General features: G+C 37.7%; 1 protein-coding gene across 1 annotated transcript in view; it reads right to left on the bottom strand.

Annotated features, from left to right (window-relative positions):
• Positions 1-16,031, bottom strand: part of NUP188 (nucleoporin 188) — a 54,926-nt gene that overhangs the window by 29,016 nt on the left and 9,879 nt on the right. The window contains exons 4-9 of the mRNA XM_072778204.1: positions 13,691-13,775; positions 13,043-13,123; positions 12,317-12,361; positions 11,266-11,358; positions 10,996-11,115; positions 179-390 (exon numbers count right to left, since the gene is read on the bottom strand). Of these exons, the coding sequence (XP_072634305.1) occupies positions 179-390; positions 10,996-11,115; positions 11,266-11,358; positions 12,317-12,361; positions 13,043-13,123; positions 13,691-13,775 (636 nt within the window). The remainder of the gene's footprint in view (positions 1-178; positions 391-10,995; positions 11,116-11,265; positions 11,359-12,316; positions 12,362-13,042; positions 13,124-13,690; positions 13,776-16,031) is intronic.

Genomic DNA, 16,031 nt, shown 5'->3' with positions numbered 1-16,031 from the left:
TCCCTCTCAATCTGAGTCTTTACTCCCCATAGGACTTGGAACATGGTAGTACACTTATCTGTTTCCCTACCACTAAGTGAAAAGTACATCTAGACGGCCCCTCACCCATTCACAGGATCACTGTATCAGTGCTCTAAACATTGTACAAGTTTTGTAGTCTCAACGCATTCAGACTTACCCAATTCGATCCACAAAAGGATCCATGGTTTCATCTACCAGGTGCCTGTTGGTCTGCCTACTACCAAATCCTTGCTCTTTAAACATCTTGGTTAATGCCAACAGGTCACTAGGTGCCATCTCAAAGTACGCATAATAAAGGAAAATAATTTCCAGCAGCATGGACTGTTCCCGAAGGCATTGAACAAACCAGCGAGACACCTGGCGCTCAGTCTGCACAATCCATGAAGAAAAGAATCAGAGAATTAAGGTCAGATTTTAAAACATATTTATGGGGGTAGGGGGATGGGGTAACTGGGTGATGGGCATTAAGGAGGGCATGTGATATAATAAGCACTGGCTGTTATATAAGACTGATTAATCACTGAACTCTACCTCTAAAACCAATAATATATGTTAATTGAATTTAAAGAAAAAAGAAAAAAACATTAAAAATTTTTAAGTTACTTTTTATTAGACAATACATGTATAAAAAGAGAGTAAAAAAATGTCTCCCTCTTTGCCATATATCAAGAAATCTGTTAAAAAGCTTAAAGCAGGGCAGCCCCGGTGACGCAGCGGTTTAGCAGTGCCTGCAGCCCAGGGCGTGATCTTGGAGACCCTGGATCGAGTCCCACATCGGGCTCTCTGTATGATGCCTGCTTCTCCCTCTGCCTGTGACTCTGCCTCCCTCTCTCTCTGTCTCTATGAATAAATAAATAAATAAAACCTTAAAAATAAATAAATAAATAAAAATAAAGAGCTTAAAGCAAAAGGATTTGGGAGAGACACCAAAAAAGTCTCCCTCCCTACAATTCCCATTGCCCAGTCATCCAAACCTGTCACCAGAGGCAACCACCATTAAAGGTTTGTGTTTCTCCTCCCAGTTAAATACCATATACACTCATTTATTCCTTCATTCATTTATTCTAAGGTCTATCTATCTACCTACCTGCCTACCCATCCATCCATTCACTCATCCATCTCTAAACCAAATATACTATACAAATTATTCTGTACTTTACTTTTCTCAAATAACATCGTATCTTACAAATCATTTCTGTTCAACGTACATTAAGAATTTCCTTTTCACCAGTCCCCTCGTTATTTTTAATATAATGTAGTACTCCACTGCATGGAAATGCCATATTTTTATTCATATATTTTGCTATAATTTAAACAACTCCCTTGGATGTACAAACAAGTGTTGGTAAAGATGTAGAGAAAAATGAACTCTTGTGCACTGTCAGGATTCTAAACTGGTGCAGCCACTATGGAAAACAGTATGGAGGTTCCTCAAACAATTAAAAAACAGAGGGACACCTGGGTGGCTCTGACTGAGGTGGGACACCTCAGTTAGGCATCTGACTCTTGCTTTCAGCTCAGGTCATGATCTCAGGGTCATGAGATCGAGCCCTGTGTCAGGCTCTGTGCTGAGAGTGGAGTCTGCTTGGGACTCTCACTCCCTCTCCCTCTGCCCCTCCGTGCCTCATTCATACTCTCCCTAAAAACAAACAAACAAACAAACAAACAAAACAGCACAATTAAAAAACAGAAATGCCATATGATCCAATAATTTCACTACTGAGTATTTACCCAAAAAAAATGAAAACACTAATTCAAAAAGATATAAGCAGGGGTGCCTGGGTGGCTCAGTTGGTTAAGTGTCTGTGTTCAGCTCAGGTCATGATCCTCCCTGCTCAGCAGGGAGTCTGCTTCTCCCTCTCCCTTTCTCCCCTTGCCTCTGCCTCTCTCCCTGCTCATGCATGCACATGCTCTCTCTCTCTTTCAAATAGATAAATAAAATCTTTAAAAAGAATGAACAAACAGGGATCCCTGGGTGGCGCAGCGGTTTGGCGCCTGCCTTTGGCCCAGGGCGCGATCCTGGAGACCCGGGATCGAATCCCACGTTGGGCTCCCGGTGCATGGAGCCTGCTTCTCCCTCTGCCTGTGTCTCTGTGCCTCTCTCTCTCTCTGTGACTATCATAAATAAATAAAAATTAAAAAAAAAAGAATGAACAAACAAAAGATGCACCCCTATGTTTACTGAAGCATTACTTACAATAGCAAAGACAGGGAAGCAACCTATGTGTCCAATAATAAACAAATAAAGAAGATATGGTAGGTGCACAGGTGCACTGGAATTCTACACAGCCACAAAAAGAATGAGATGTTGCCATTTGCAATAACATGGATGGACCTAGAAGGTATTATGTATGCTAAGTGAAGTGAATTAGACTGAGAAAGACAAATACCATATGACTTTATTCATATCTGGAATAAAAAAAAACAAAACAAGTGAAGAAATAAACAAAAAACAGAACCAGGCCTATAAATACAGAGAACAAACTGATGGTTGCCAGAAGGAAAGTGGGTGGAAGACAGGCAAAATAGGTGAAAAGGAGTGGGAGACACAGGCTTCCAGTTGTGGAATGAGTAAGTCATGAGAATAAAGGCACAGAATAGAAATATAGTCAATGGCGCTATAATAACATTGTTTGGTGACAGATGGTAGCTACGTTTGTGGTGACCACAGCATAACATAAAAAAATGGTAAATCACTATGCTGTACACCAGTGTCACCTACATTCCAAAAAATTAAAAATAAATTTTAAAAATGTATGATTGACAACAAATATACAAAAAAATTGGCAAAACCTCAGATCCAAATATCTCAACCTGACTAGTATTTCTCACCAGCACACTCAACTACTTCCAAATACACATTCTTTTTACGTGTACAGGGTAGATCCACCAAGATAGATAATATAATGGGCCATAACCCATGGGATAGTAAATTTTAAAAGATTTAAATGATACAGAGTGTGTTCTTTTTTTCTTTTTAAGATTTTATTCATTTATTCATGAGAGAGACAGAGAGAGAGGCAGAGACACAGGCAGAGGGAGAAGCAGGCTCCATGCAGGGAGCCTGACATGGGACTTGATCCCAGGTCACCAGGATCAGGCCCTGGGCTGAAGGGGGCGCTAAACCACTGAGACACCCGGGCTGCCTGAGTGTATGTTCTTTAATGATAATGGAGTCAAATTAAAAACCAGCAGGTTATCCATTGTTTGGAAATTAAACAACACACTCACAGTAATAATGAAAGGGTCAAAGAATATCACAAGGGGAATTAGAAACTATTTTGAATGAATGACAGTGAAAATACAGCATTTCAAGATTTTTAGGATATAGCTAAAAGCAATACTGACATCATCTCTGGTTATTTAATAAGAATGTTCTAAAATCTATTAGATATCTAAGTTTCTAACTTAAAAATTAGAAAAAGAGCAAATTAAATCCAAAATAAATAAACAGAAAGAAATACTAAAGAGCAGAAACCAGCATAATATAAAATGGACAAGCAATAGAGAAATATGAAGACAAAACTACCATTATCAGAAATCAGAAGACATCATCACAGATCCTCCAAAGAGTAAAAGCATAACAAGAAAATATTATCAGCTTTATACAAATAAGTTTGGCTACTTAGATGATATCATTACATCCCTTGAAACACAAAAAATTACCAAAACTGACCCAAAAAGAAATAGCAAACGTGAACAGCTCTCTAATAATTACAGAAAACTGAATTCCAAATTAAAAACTTGAGAGTGCCTGGCTAATTCAATCAGAAGAGCATGCAACTCTTGATCTCAGAGTCATGAGTTCGAGCCCATATTGGGTGTAGAGCTTACATAAATAAATATTAACTGATTGTTTGACTAATTAATTAAAAACTTGCCCATAAAGAAAGCTGTAGGCTGAGATGGTTTCACTGGTAAATTGTCATACATTTAAGGAAGAAATAATACCAGCACTACAAAAATTCTTTCAGAAAATAGAGGAAAAAGGAAAATTTTTCTTTTCTGAAAAGTTCTTTCTTTTCTGAAAGTTTTATATCATAACTTATGATATAACTTATGAACTTTCTTTTCTGAAAGTTCTATATAATAACTTATTTTATGAAGCCAATATTACACTAATACCAAAACCAGACAAAGACGTGACAAGAAAACTACAGTTTAATATCCCTCATGAACAGAGACTAACAAATTTTTTTTAAATTTTATTTATTTATGATAGTTACAGAGAGAGAAAGGCAGAGACACAGGCAGAGGGAGAAGCAGGCTCCATGCACCGGGAGCCCGACGTGGGATTCGATCCCGGGTCTCCAGGATCACGCCCTGGGCCAAAGGCAGGCGTCAAACCGCTGCGCCACCCAGGGATCCCGAGACTAACAAAATTTTAGCAAGACAAATCCAACAATATATAAAGAGCAAAATATATCATAACTAAGAAGAGTTTATGCCAGGAATTCAAGATTGATCTGACATCCAAAAACTCCATGTAATTCACAATAGAGCAAAAGAGAAAAGCCGTAAGGTCACTTCAATAAATGCAAAACAAATGGACAGGATTTAACAGTCATTTATAATAAAAAATAAAACCCTCAACAAATGTAAAAGGTAATTTGTTCATTTTGATAATGAACACTACAAAAATAATTTACAACAACACATTCAATGGTAAATGACTAAATGCTTTCTACCCAAGATCATGAACAAGGTAAGAATGTCGGCTCTCCTATCACTTCTATTCATCACTATACTGGAGGCCCTAATCAGCTAATAAGGCAAGAGAAAAATAAAAGGCATACAGATTTGAAAAGAAGTTAAATTGTCATTTACAGACAACACGATCAAGTATATTAGAAAATCCTATCAGAAGAAACCCACTTAGTGGAGCACGTAGGTGTCTCAGTCGGATGAACATCCGACTCGTTGATTTCAGCTCAGGTCATGATCTCAGGGTCATGGGATCAGGCCCATATTAGGCTCCATGCTCCAAAGGGAGTCTGCTTGGGATTCTCTCTCCTCCCTCTCCCGCTCCCTCCACGACACTCACATGCTCTCTCTCTCAAATAAATAAATCTTAAAAAAATACAAAAGAAAAAGAAAAAAAATACTATAAGTGAATTTAGCAAGGCCACAAGATACAAGATTAATGTAAAAAATCAACTGTATTTCTAAATACTAACAATAAACTGAAAAATGAATTCTAAAAAATATTTACAGTAGCATCAAAAAATTAAATATTTAAGGCTAAATTTAGTAAAAGATACGTAATCCATGAATACTGAAAACAAAAACTTATTTAGGGATATTTTTAAGAGTTTTTTTTTTAATTTATTCATGAGAGACACACACAGAGAGAGAGAGAGAGAGAGAGGCAGAGACACAAGCAGAGAGAGAAACAGGCTCCACACAGGGAGCCCAACGTGGGACTGGATCCCGGGTCTCCAGGATCACGCTCTGGGCTGAAGGTGGCGCTAAACCGTTGAGCCACCGGGGCTGCCCTTATTTAGGGATATTAAACAAGACATACATAAATGAAGAGATATATCAGGTTCAAAGATTGGAATATTTAGTAACATTATTAAGATGGTAATTCTCTTCAAATTAAAGATTCAATAAAATTCTGACCAAAATCCTTGAGAGCTTTTTTTTTTGGAGAAACTAATCTAAGGTTGATATGGAAAAGGAAAGGACCTACAATAGTCAAAACATTTTTTTTTTTAATTTTTATTTATTTATGATAGTCACACAGAGAGAGAGAGAAGCAGAGACATAGGCAGAGGGAGAAGCAGGCTCCATGCACCGGGAGCCCGACATGGGATTCGATCCTGGGTCTCCAGGATCACGCCCCGGGCCAAAGGCAGGCGCTAAACCGCTGCGCCACCCAGGGATCCCTAGTCAAAACATTTTGAAAAAGAACAAGGCTGAAAGATTTACACTACTTGATTTTAAGATTTGCTAAATAAAACTATTGTAATCCAGACAGTGTGATATAAACATAAAGATAGATATAAAATTCAGTGGATCACAGACAGACCCACATTAATATGAACAACTGAGTTTTTACAAAGGTCCCAAGGTAATCCAATGGGAAAAGACAATCTTTTCCATAAATGGTACTAGAAGAAGATATCTATATGGGGAAAAAATAAATCTTATCCCTTACTTCACACCATGCAATAAAATTAACTAAAAAGTAATTACTGACCTAAATGTATATGCTAAAACTATAAAACTTCTAAAAGAAAACAAAATATTTGAGACATTAGGTTAAGCAAAGATTTCTAAAACGAGGCCCAAAAGGGAAGAATCCTCACAGAAAAAAAAAACAAACAAAACCTGACAAAAGAGATTTTATAAAAATTTATGTTTGCTCTTATTTTTTATTTATTTTGGTGGGGGAAAGGTAGAGAGAGAATCTTAAGCAGACTCCATGCCCAGCGTGGAGCCAAATGCGGGGTTCAATCTCATAGCCCTGAGCACATGACCTGAGCTGAAGTCAAGAGTCAGATGCTTAACCAATGAGCCACCCAGTCGCCCTAAGTTTTGTTCTTGGACACTAAGTGAGAAAAAAAAGCAAGCAAGCCTCGGAGTGAAATATTTCTAAAACATTTACCTGTCAAATGGCTTATCTCCAGAATACATAAAGAACTCTTAAAATTCAGTAAAAAAAAAAAAAAAAAATCTAAAAAAAGAAAAAGGCAGAAACTGATAAACACTTCAACAAAAAAGATAAAAGATATAAGCAAACAGGCACGTAAAAAGATGCTCAACATCACTAGTCATCATGGAAACACAAATTAAAACCTATCAGATGTCTAAAATTAAAAACAATGACCATACCAAGTATTGGTAAGGATACAAAACATGAAGAATTCTCAGAAATGCTGTTAAGAATGCTGGAGCACCGGGATCCCTGAGTGGCGCAGCGGTTTGGCGCCTGCCTTTGGCCCAGGGCACGATCCTGGAGACCTGGGATCGAATCCCACGTTGGGTTCCCGGTGCATGGAGCCTGCTTCTCCCTCTGCCTGTGTCTCTGCCTCTCTCTCTCTCTCTCTCTCTGTGTGACTATCATAAATAAATAAAAATTAAAAAAAAAAGAATGCTGCAGCACCTAGGAAGCTTAGTCAGTTGAGTGTCTGATTCTTTTTTTTTTTTCTTTAATATTTTATTTATGATCGACAGAGAGGGAGGGAGAGAGAGAGAGAGAGAGGCAGAGACACAGGCAGAGGGAGAAGCAGGCTCCATGCACCGGAGCCCGACGTGGGATTCGATCCCGGGTCTCCAGGATCGCGCCCTGGGCCAAAGGCAGGCGCTAAACCGCTGCGCCACCCAGGGATCCCGAGTGTCTGATTCTTGATTTCGGTTCAGGTTGTGCTCTTGGGGTCATGGGATGGAGCCCTGTTGTCAGGATCTGTGCTCAGCATGGTGGAGTCTGTGTGGGATTCCCTCTCCTCTGCCCCTCCCCCCAAATAAATAAATCTTTTATAAATAAATAAATAAAATGTCCTGTCCACACAAAGACTTGTATGTTAATGGTCACTGCACATTACTTATAATAATCAAAAAAACAGAACTCAAATATGTACCAAATGAATGGATAAACAAAACATGGCATACATCCACACTGAAATGCTGTTCAACAACCATAAATAAGAATGAAGTACTGTCACATGATATAACATGGATGAATCTCAAAAACAGTATGCTAAGTGAGAAAAGCCAAACAGAAGACTACACATTATATGGTTCTATTTACGTGAAATTCTAGAAATGGCAAAATTATAGTGACAGTTACACTTATAAATGGTTAAAACAAAGGGTGCCTGGATGGCAAACTTGGTTGAGTGGCCAATCTTGGTTTCAGCTCAGGTTGTGACCTCCTGGGATCAAGCCTTGCATTGGGCTCCATGCTCAGGGCAGAGTCTGTTTAAGACTCTCCCTCTCACTATACCCCTATACCCTGTGCTATTTCTCTCTCTCTCTCTCAAATAAATTCTTTTTTTTTTTTTTTAAAGATTTTATTTATTCATGATAGTCACATAGAGAGAGAGAGAGAGAGAGGCAGAGACACAGGCAGAGGGAGAAGCAGGCTCCATGCAGGGAGCCCGACGTGGGATTCGATCCCGGGTCTCCAGGATCGTGCCCTGGGCCAAAGGCAGGCGCCAAACCGCTGCGCCACCCAGGGATCCCAATTCTTTTTTTTTTTTTTTTTTATAGATTTTATTTATTCGTGAGAGACACAGACAGAGAGGCAGAGACACAGGCAGAGGGAGAAGCAGGCTCCATGCAGGGAGCCCGACGTGGGACTCAATCCCGGGTCTCCAGGTTGAAGGCAGGCACTGAACCGCTGAGCCACCCAGGCTGCCCTCTCAAATAAATTCTTAAGAAATAAAAATAAAATAGTTAAAATGGTAAGTTTTCATTATGTATTATTTTGACAGAACTTAAAAAAACATGGTTTAAAAAACAAAAACTATACTGACAGAGAACAGATTAATGGTCACATCTGGGGCCAGAGATCAAAGATTGACCATAAACTTTCTAGGGGAGACTGAAATGTTCTTTTTTTTTTTTTTTTAATTTTTATTTATTTATGATAGTCACACAGAGAGAGAGAGAGAGGCAGAGACACAGGCAGAGGGAGAAGCAGGCTCCGTGCACCGGGAGCCCGACGTGGGATTCGATCTCAGGTCTCCAGGATCGCGCCCTGGTCCAAAGGCAGGCGCCAAACCGCTGTGCCACCCAGGGATCCCTTTTTTTTTTTTTTTTTTTTTTAATTTAGAAATGTTCTATATAATGATTATGCATATGACTACATACAACTGTCAAAGCTGTACACTTAAGATCAGGGAATTTTATTGGATGGAAATTATACCTGAATAAAGCAGGGGATGGGAATGTTACATATTTGTCATTTACACAAGTTGTTTCACACAAGTGTGAATGAATGTATTTATCAGATAAACTCTTAAACTGGAACTGCTTGGTCAATAAACATGTACTTTTCAATTTTTTTTTGTACTTTTCAATTTTTAAATATTGTCCTATATTCCACTAAAAAAATATTGATTTATACAGCAAGATATAAGTACCCATTATCCCAACCCTCAGACAAGAGTGTTGTCATGTGAATATGTTACTGCTTTTGTCTATTTTTCTACTGGTCTTCGTGATTTACAGGAGTTCTATTTTAACAACCCTTTATGATATGAGGTTGTCTTACTTTGTTTACTGCACCCTTTTTTGTTTTTGTTTTTGCCTTGCAAAAGTGTTTGATTTGATATTGCTGGGTTTATAATTATTTTTCTGTCATGGCTTTTGAGTTTTACTTTAAAAAGTCTTCTCCACTCCAAACAAAACAAAACCACTTCCCTTGTTTTCTTTCAATACTTAAAATTTTTTTTTCTAAGTGCACTCTACACCTAACATGGGGCTTCAATTCAAGACCCCAAGAACAGGGGATGCATGCTCTACTGACTAAGCCAGTCAGGAGCCCCTACTGTTACTTTTAATTTAAATCATTGCTCTGATCTTCTTTTGGTAGAGGCAGGAGATAGAGATACAATGCAATTTTTCTCCCCATGGTTATCCAGTAGTTCAAGATCTTCTATTGAAAAATATACTATTTCTCACTGATTGAAATGCTGCCTTTATCACACATTAACTCATTCTGGGTCTATAACTAGACCTCCTATTATGCTCTATTTAGAAGTCTATTCATGTGCCAATGTCATGCTACAAATTACTGTAGTATTAATTATCTAATAAGACTAATTCATCTTTTTTCAAAAATTTCCTGGCTATTCTTACTTATCTTTCATATGGATTTGAGAATCAGCCTGTCCAGTTCCAAAATAAAAGGCAAAACAAACACTTGCTAGTATTTTTTTGGTATTGCACTTAATTCATAGGTTAACATAAGAAGTACTGACACTTTTATAGTGGTGTCTTTATATTCAAGAATGTGGTGTGTCTTTCCATTCAGTTATGACTTCTTTTATACCCTTTACAGCACTGGGGCACCTGGGTGGCTCAGTTGGTTAAGCATCCAACTCTTGATTTCAGCTTGGGTCATGATCTCAGAGTCATGAGATCAAACCTCAAGTTGGGCTCTGCGTTGACAGTGGAGCCTGCTTACGATTCTTTCTCTCCCTCTCCCTGCCAACTCGTGTGTGCTTTCTCTCTCTCTGAATAAATAACAAAATAATAAAATAAATACCCTTTATAGCATTTTAAAATTCTCTTCATTTAGATTTGGATTGTCACAAGCTTATTCCTTTTTTTTTTAACTGTTTTTTTTTTTTTTCAATTTTATTTATTCATGATAGAGAGAGAGAGAGAGAGAGGCAGAGACACAGGAGGAGGGAGAAGCAGGCTCCATGCCAGGAGCCCGACGGGGGACTCGATCCCGGGTCTCCAGGATCACGCCCTGGGCCAAAGGCAGGTGCTAAACCGCTGCGCCACCCAGGGATCCCTATTCCTAAGAAATGTATGCTTTTATTGCTATTATAAATGGGCCCTTTTCTTCTACAAAATATTTTCAATAGTTCTTGTTCATGTTTTGGCTGAATTATTTTAATAAACGTACTATTTTCAAAATAAAAAAGGGCATGGTCTAATCTATAAATGTAGGCTGCTTTACAATTTAGAATAAAATAATCAGACTAGTGTCACATACTTAATAATGATAATAAAGAAGATGAAATCTTGAATTTAGAGTTCCATTAATGACTAAGAAAAGATTTTAGGCAAGAACAGAAAGTAAATTGACTAGATAGACAAAGTCACATGAAAACATCCAGAATTAAATACCATTACATAAAGTCATCAGTGTTTTGATCCGTGACATGTATAAACTTTTCTGAAGAAATATTATCAATAAACATTATAAGTTAATAAATGAATAATTTAACTGGAAGCTCTATGCACAAGGTTTACAATTCTCCTAAATTACAGGAGGGCCCAGTAACCACATACCATGAGATTTCCATGTGTCTCCCATGTTGGTGCTTCGGTTTTATAAAGCTCTTCAAACTGCTGTCTGTATTTTATAACTAGTTCCTTCTCCAATTTATCAACACAGTCTGCATATTCAACCTTAAAAAAAAAAAAAAAAAAAAACCCAGAGTAACTTACATCTAGAATAAAAGGTAAATGTTCAAATGAGTGTGAATGTGAATAATATAAAATATTAAATAATGTTGGATTTTATACATACAGAGAACCACAAGGATTAAATGGGCTTACCCTATAGGGGTGTCTTTCATCTTGGAAATAAGTGAGAAGGTGTAAAATACAACGAAGAATACAGGTTCTTTCTTCATAGTAATAATCTGCAATCTGGGAAGAAACCCAAGATGCAAAATCAGTTACTCACCTTTGCACAAAGAACATACAATTTAAAGTTTTTCTTTTCAACTTTTAAAAGAGATTATTTATTTATTTATTCATGAGAGACACAGAGAGAGAGGCAGAGACATAGGCAGAAAGAGAAGCAGGCTTCCTGCAAGGAGCTCAATGTGGGACTCGATCTCGGATCCTGGGATCATGCCCTGAGCCAAAGGCAGACACTCAACTACTGAGTCACCCAGGTGTCCCCAATTTTAAGTTTATTAATAAAGAGATCACTTAAAGATGTGAATGGAAAAGTCTGATTTCTTCAAGCAATCACAGAAACAAAAAGATGGTGTTAGGCCAATAGAAAGCAAAAGACCTTCATTAACTAGGATATAAGTAAAGCCATGCAAGATAAAAGGAATTATTGAAAAATATAAACATGTTGTCTTGCAGGATTTCTCAGAGCATTCAAGAAACACACAATGCTATAACTGACAGGCCAAATACATGAAAGCAAATATGAAAGCATCACTGGTACATATCTAACTGCTTATAACTAATGTACTTGGTTCTCACTAAATACCAAATAGGAAACTACTTCTGAAGTCACAGTCAAATTCCATTTTATATGAGATCTTAAATGAGAGGCGGCTTTGTGGGCTAGGGGGAGATAAGGAATAAAGAAATATAAATTAACTTTCTTGCATTTAGACCTAGAGAAAAAATACACATGAAGCATTTTTTATTCCCAGTAGCTGAAGGGTCTCCTTAGGAAAAGGTCTCAGCTAGGGCCAGTGGATAAAAGTGTCTTGTTTCACAACTATGTTACTAAGCTACTTCATTAAGATCTCAATGCTTACCCAACAAAAAGAGTCCAAAGCCAGCAATGCCCAGGAGAATAAGGTCAAGAAGCCATCACCCAATTTCACGTCAAAGAATGAAAACAGTGACTACTGCTCACCTTCAAGATTAAGGCCTGGCTCTGCCTCTCGTCTTGTAGTACTGTCTGAAGGAAAAAAGAACAGTCCAGTAGCCATCTTATTATTTTTTTTTTTTTCAGTAGCCATCTTATAAGCAAAGTTCAATTAACAAAGAGAAAGATAAATATCTTCACCCACCTTTCAAGATTATAAGTGCCCATTCATTTCTGGAAATTTTCTTTTTAAAGATTTATTTGTTTATTCATGAGACAGAGAGAAAGAGGCAGAGACATAGAAAGAGGACTTTCTCTCCTCACAGGGAGCCTGATGTGGATTCAATCCCCTAACCTGGGATTACGTCCTGAGCCCAAGGCAGATGCCTAAACGCTGAGCCACCCAGGGGTCTCTCTGGAAATATTTTTTACCTAAGTGTATCCAAATCTGTGCTCAAATCTCTGCCCACTCCTCTAGACTCATTTGTAAAATGACGGACAATACAAACTGCACATGGTCCCAGGTCATTTTCAGCTCTGATTTCTTCAGATTCTATCCTTAACATGTCAATCTTTGACCTCTCCAGCCCCCAAAGTCTAAGGACAGACCTCAGTTTACATGTTTTTTAAGCCTTTAGAAAGTCTCTCCTGAGAATCACTGTATCTGATCACCTACCTCTATTGCAAAGAACCAGTCAAAAAATGCTTAAACACCTAAAACCAACAAGGAAAATGGGAGAAGGCAGGAGAAAGGAGCTGGACATAACTACAAACCTTTAGTGAGTCACGGGTACCTCTATAATCCTCTTGAAGGTAACACTGGAGTAACTGCACACTCTGTTCTTCGTCAAGACCCTGAAACACAGGGGTCATAAGTGAGGAACAGCACCTCAGCTCAGGAAACAGATAGGATGCAAAGCATTCTAAAGATTTGTCCTCTAGAATGAACACAGAACTTGAATAAACAACAATCCTTTCTAAAGATTTCACACAACATAATTTTCCCCCAAATAGGAGAAAAACGAGGCAGTCAGACATGCAATTTACATGACAACTAAATTTACAATATCAGAAACAACTGTGCTTATTTACCAAGCCACTGGAACAGTCATAGGCATGATCCAGGTTTCCAAAATTAAAAAGAAACAGCTACAGATTTAAATATAATCTAGGCAATTTAAGGAACACTACTACATGCATGATGAGAAAACTCTATGATACGTATATAGTAAACAGGTCTGGCAACTTAATTTATGGCTTTTAGCAAGAAGAGTTGCAACTTGGATATTTTCGAAATCCAACATGCTCAATTTAATCTCCCAAACTGAAATAAACTGAATTTTCACCAATAATCACTAACAATAAAACAATGCACATTCGCAGTGAAGATAGCAAGCTGAGCCAGTCCTAATTTTTACTCACCAAAAACTTGCTGATTCTTAAACCCAGCTCCTTCAACGGTGAAGCCACATCTTTATTAGCTTTCACTTTTTCAGCTGAATTTGGACTATGAAAAGAACAATGAATCATTTCCTCGTTCTCAATGACCCTCTAAGGATTTTAAATAAACATACCTAAAGATATTTTTATAACAGACCTTTTTCTGCCCTTTAGGTGCCTACAAAAATACACACACACACACAACAAATTCATCTATACAGACTTTATAACACAGAACTACTTATGCCTAAATAATAAATACAGTATATATCTCCTACAAACTATAGTTATAATAGTACTATATGTGGATATATTAAGTTATGTTATTTTTGATCCTTACAACTATGAAAGGGAAATATTACTATCCCCATTTTACAAATGGGATTACTAATACCCAGAAACAATAAATAACTTACCAAAAATCCCACAGCTAATAAAAAGTTAAGATTAAATTTAAAACCAGGTCTGTTAGTATACATACATATATTACCTAGCTCTACCCACTGAGAAAGCCTAGAAGCTAAAACCCCTGTAGCAATGAGCACACTCAGTACCCAGATCTTGGTTTCTAATACCAATAACTAGTAAGAGTTACCAGGACTCCTTAGAGAAACAGCCAATTCTACAGCTGGGGCGGGGAAAATACTAGATGAGCCTGGAGCATCTTGTAATGCCATAAAGAAAGGAAATATTAAGAAAACAAAAGGATGGGGAAATGTCAAGACGACACAGAAGCCAAACCAAAAGAACTTCCAGTGACTAAAGCTAAAATAAGGTATAAACAAAGAATAAAATAAATATACAGGAGCCCATAGAATACAAACAAATAAATAGGGAGAAGGGAAAAATCTTCCTTACAAAAGAAGACCAAACTCCCTTCAGGAGGTAGAGTTTAATTCCACTATACCCTCACCCAGAGAGTGGGCTAGGCTTAATGACCCACTTTTAAAACACAGAGAAGGGAAAAGAGAAAAAGTGACTTTACAGAAGAGAAACTTGGCAAATGCTACCTTACCCAAGTGAGCAAAGTTAACATTACCAGTAATTTTATGTGGATAACCACATCCTCTGTTACAGTAAGAATTGTACCTCACGTCTATGCATTCTTCCCCAAAACTCAAAATCCCAATCTAATAATGAGAAAAACATGAGACAAATCCAAATTGAGGACAACATTCTACAAAATACTTGACCAGTCCTCCTCAAAACTATTCAAGATCATGAAAATTAAGGGATGACTGAGATGCTGTCACAGCTATGAGCTAAGGCAACATGACAACTAAATGCAATATGGGATCCTGGACTGGATCTGGAGACAGAGAGAAGACATTAAAGAGAAAGAAAAAAATAAAAAAAGGTTAAATTCAAATAAAGCCTGAAGTTACAAAAAAAAAAAAAAAACAACCCTCTGTTGGGCTTCGAATCTCATGCTACTTATAAAAGAAACTTTTGGGGCAGCCCTGGTGGCTCAGCGGTTTAGCACCGCCTTCGGCCCAGGGTGTGATCCTGGGACCCGGGATCAAGTCCCACGTCGGCCTCCCTGCATGGGGCCTGTTTCTCCCTCTGCCTGTGTCTCTGCCTCTCTCTCTCTCTCTCTCTGTGTCTGTCATGAATGAATAAATAAAAATCTTTAAAAAAATTAAAAAATTAAAAATTAAAAAAACAAACACGAAACTTTTGTCTTTTAAAAAAAGAAAGTAATGCCATGAATGTCCATTCTGTGAACTACAAGCATGTTGTTGTTGGATTTTTTTTTTTAGAGAGACTCTCACATTTCACAGGAAATCCACAACACAAAGGCTAGGTAAGGTGAAATAGGTCTGAAAGAGGCAACACAGAATGATGATTGAGAACACAGACACTGGAGTAACACTGCCAGGTTCAAATCCTGGTTCTACACTTACTAGCTGTGTGACCTTGGGCAAGTTACTTAACCTCTTTGTGCCTCAGTTTCCCCATCTGTAAAACGGAAACGATAATAATAAAAGTACCTATATGTAATAATAGTGATTATCTTCTTTTTTTTTTAAGTCCATATATTTTAGATACATGGTAGTTACCGATCAAACAACATGATGTCTGGGAGTTACTTCAAAACAAGTATGGGGGAAGGGTTCATGAACAAAAAGAAAGCTCTTCATTAACCTAAAGAAATGAAGATGGAAGGTGAAGATGTAAAAAAAAAACAGATGCTCAGAAGTAGAAAGGAAATGAGGGTGGCTTGGCAACTATGATGCACCACAGAACGCTATCTGGACTAGGAGTTAATTTAAAGAGTCTAGTCCTACAAGATGTATTCTCTTCTTTTTTAAACTAGGTTATA

The sequence above is a fragment of the Canis lupus genome, chromosome 16 (genome assembly GCF_048164855.1).
Source record: "Canis lupus baileyi chromosome 16, mCanLup2.hap1, whole genome shotgun sequence".
NCBI lineage: Eukaryota > Metazoa > Chordata > Mammalia > Carnivora > Canidae > Canis > Canis lupus.
The sequence above is the reverse complement of the archived record's forward strand: the minus strand, read 5'-3'. Positions and strand labels throughout refer to the sequence as shown.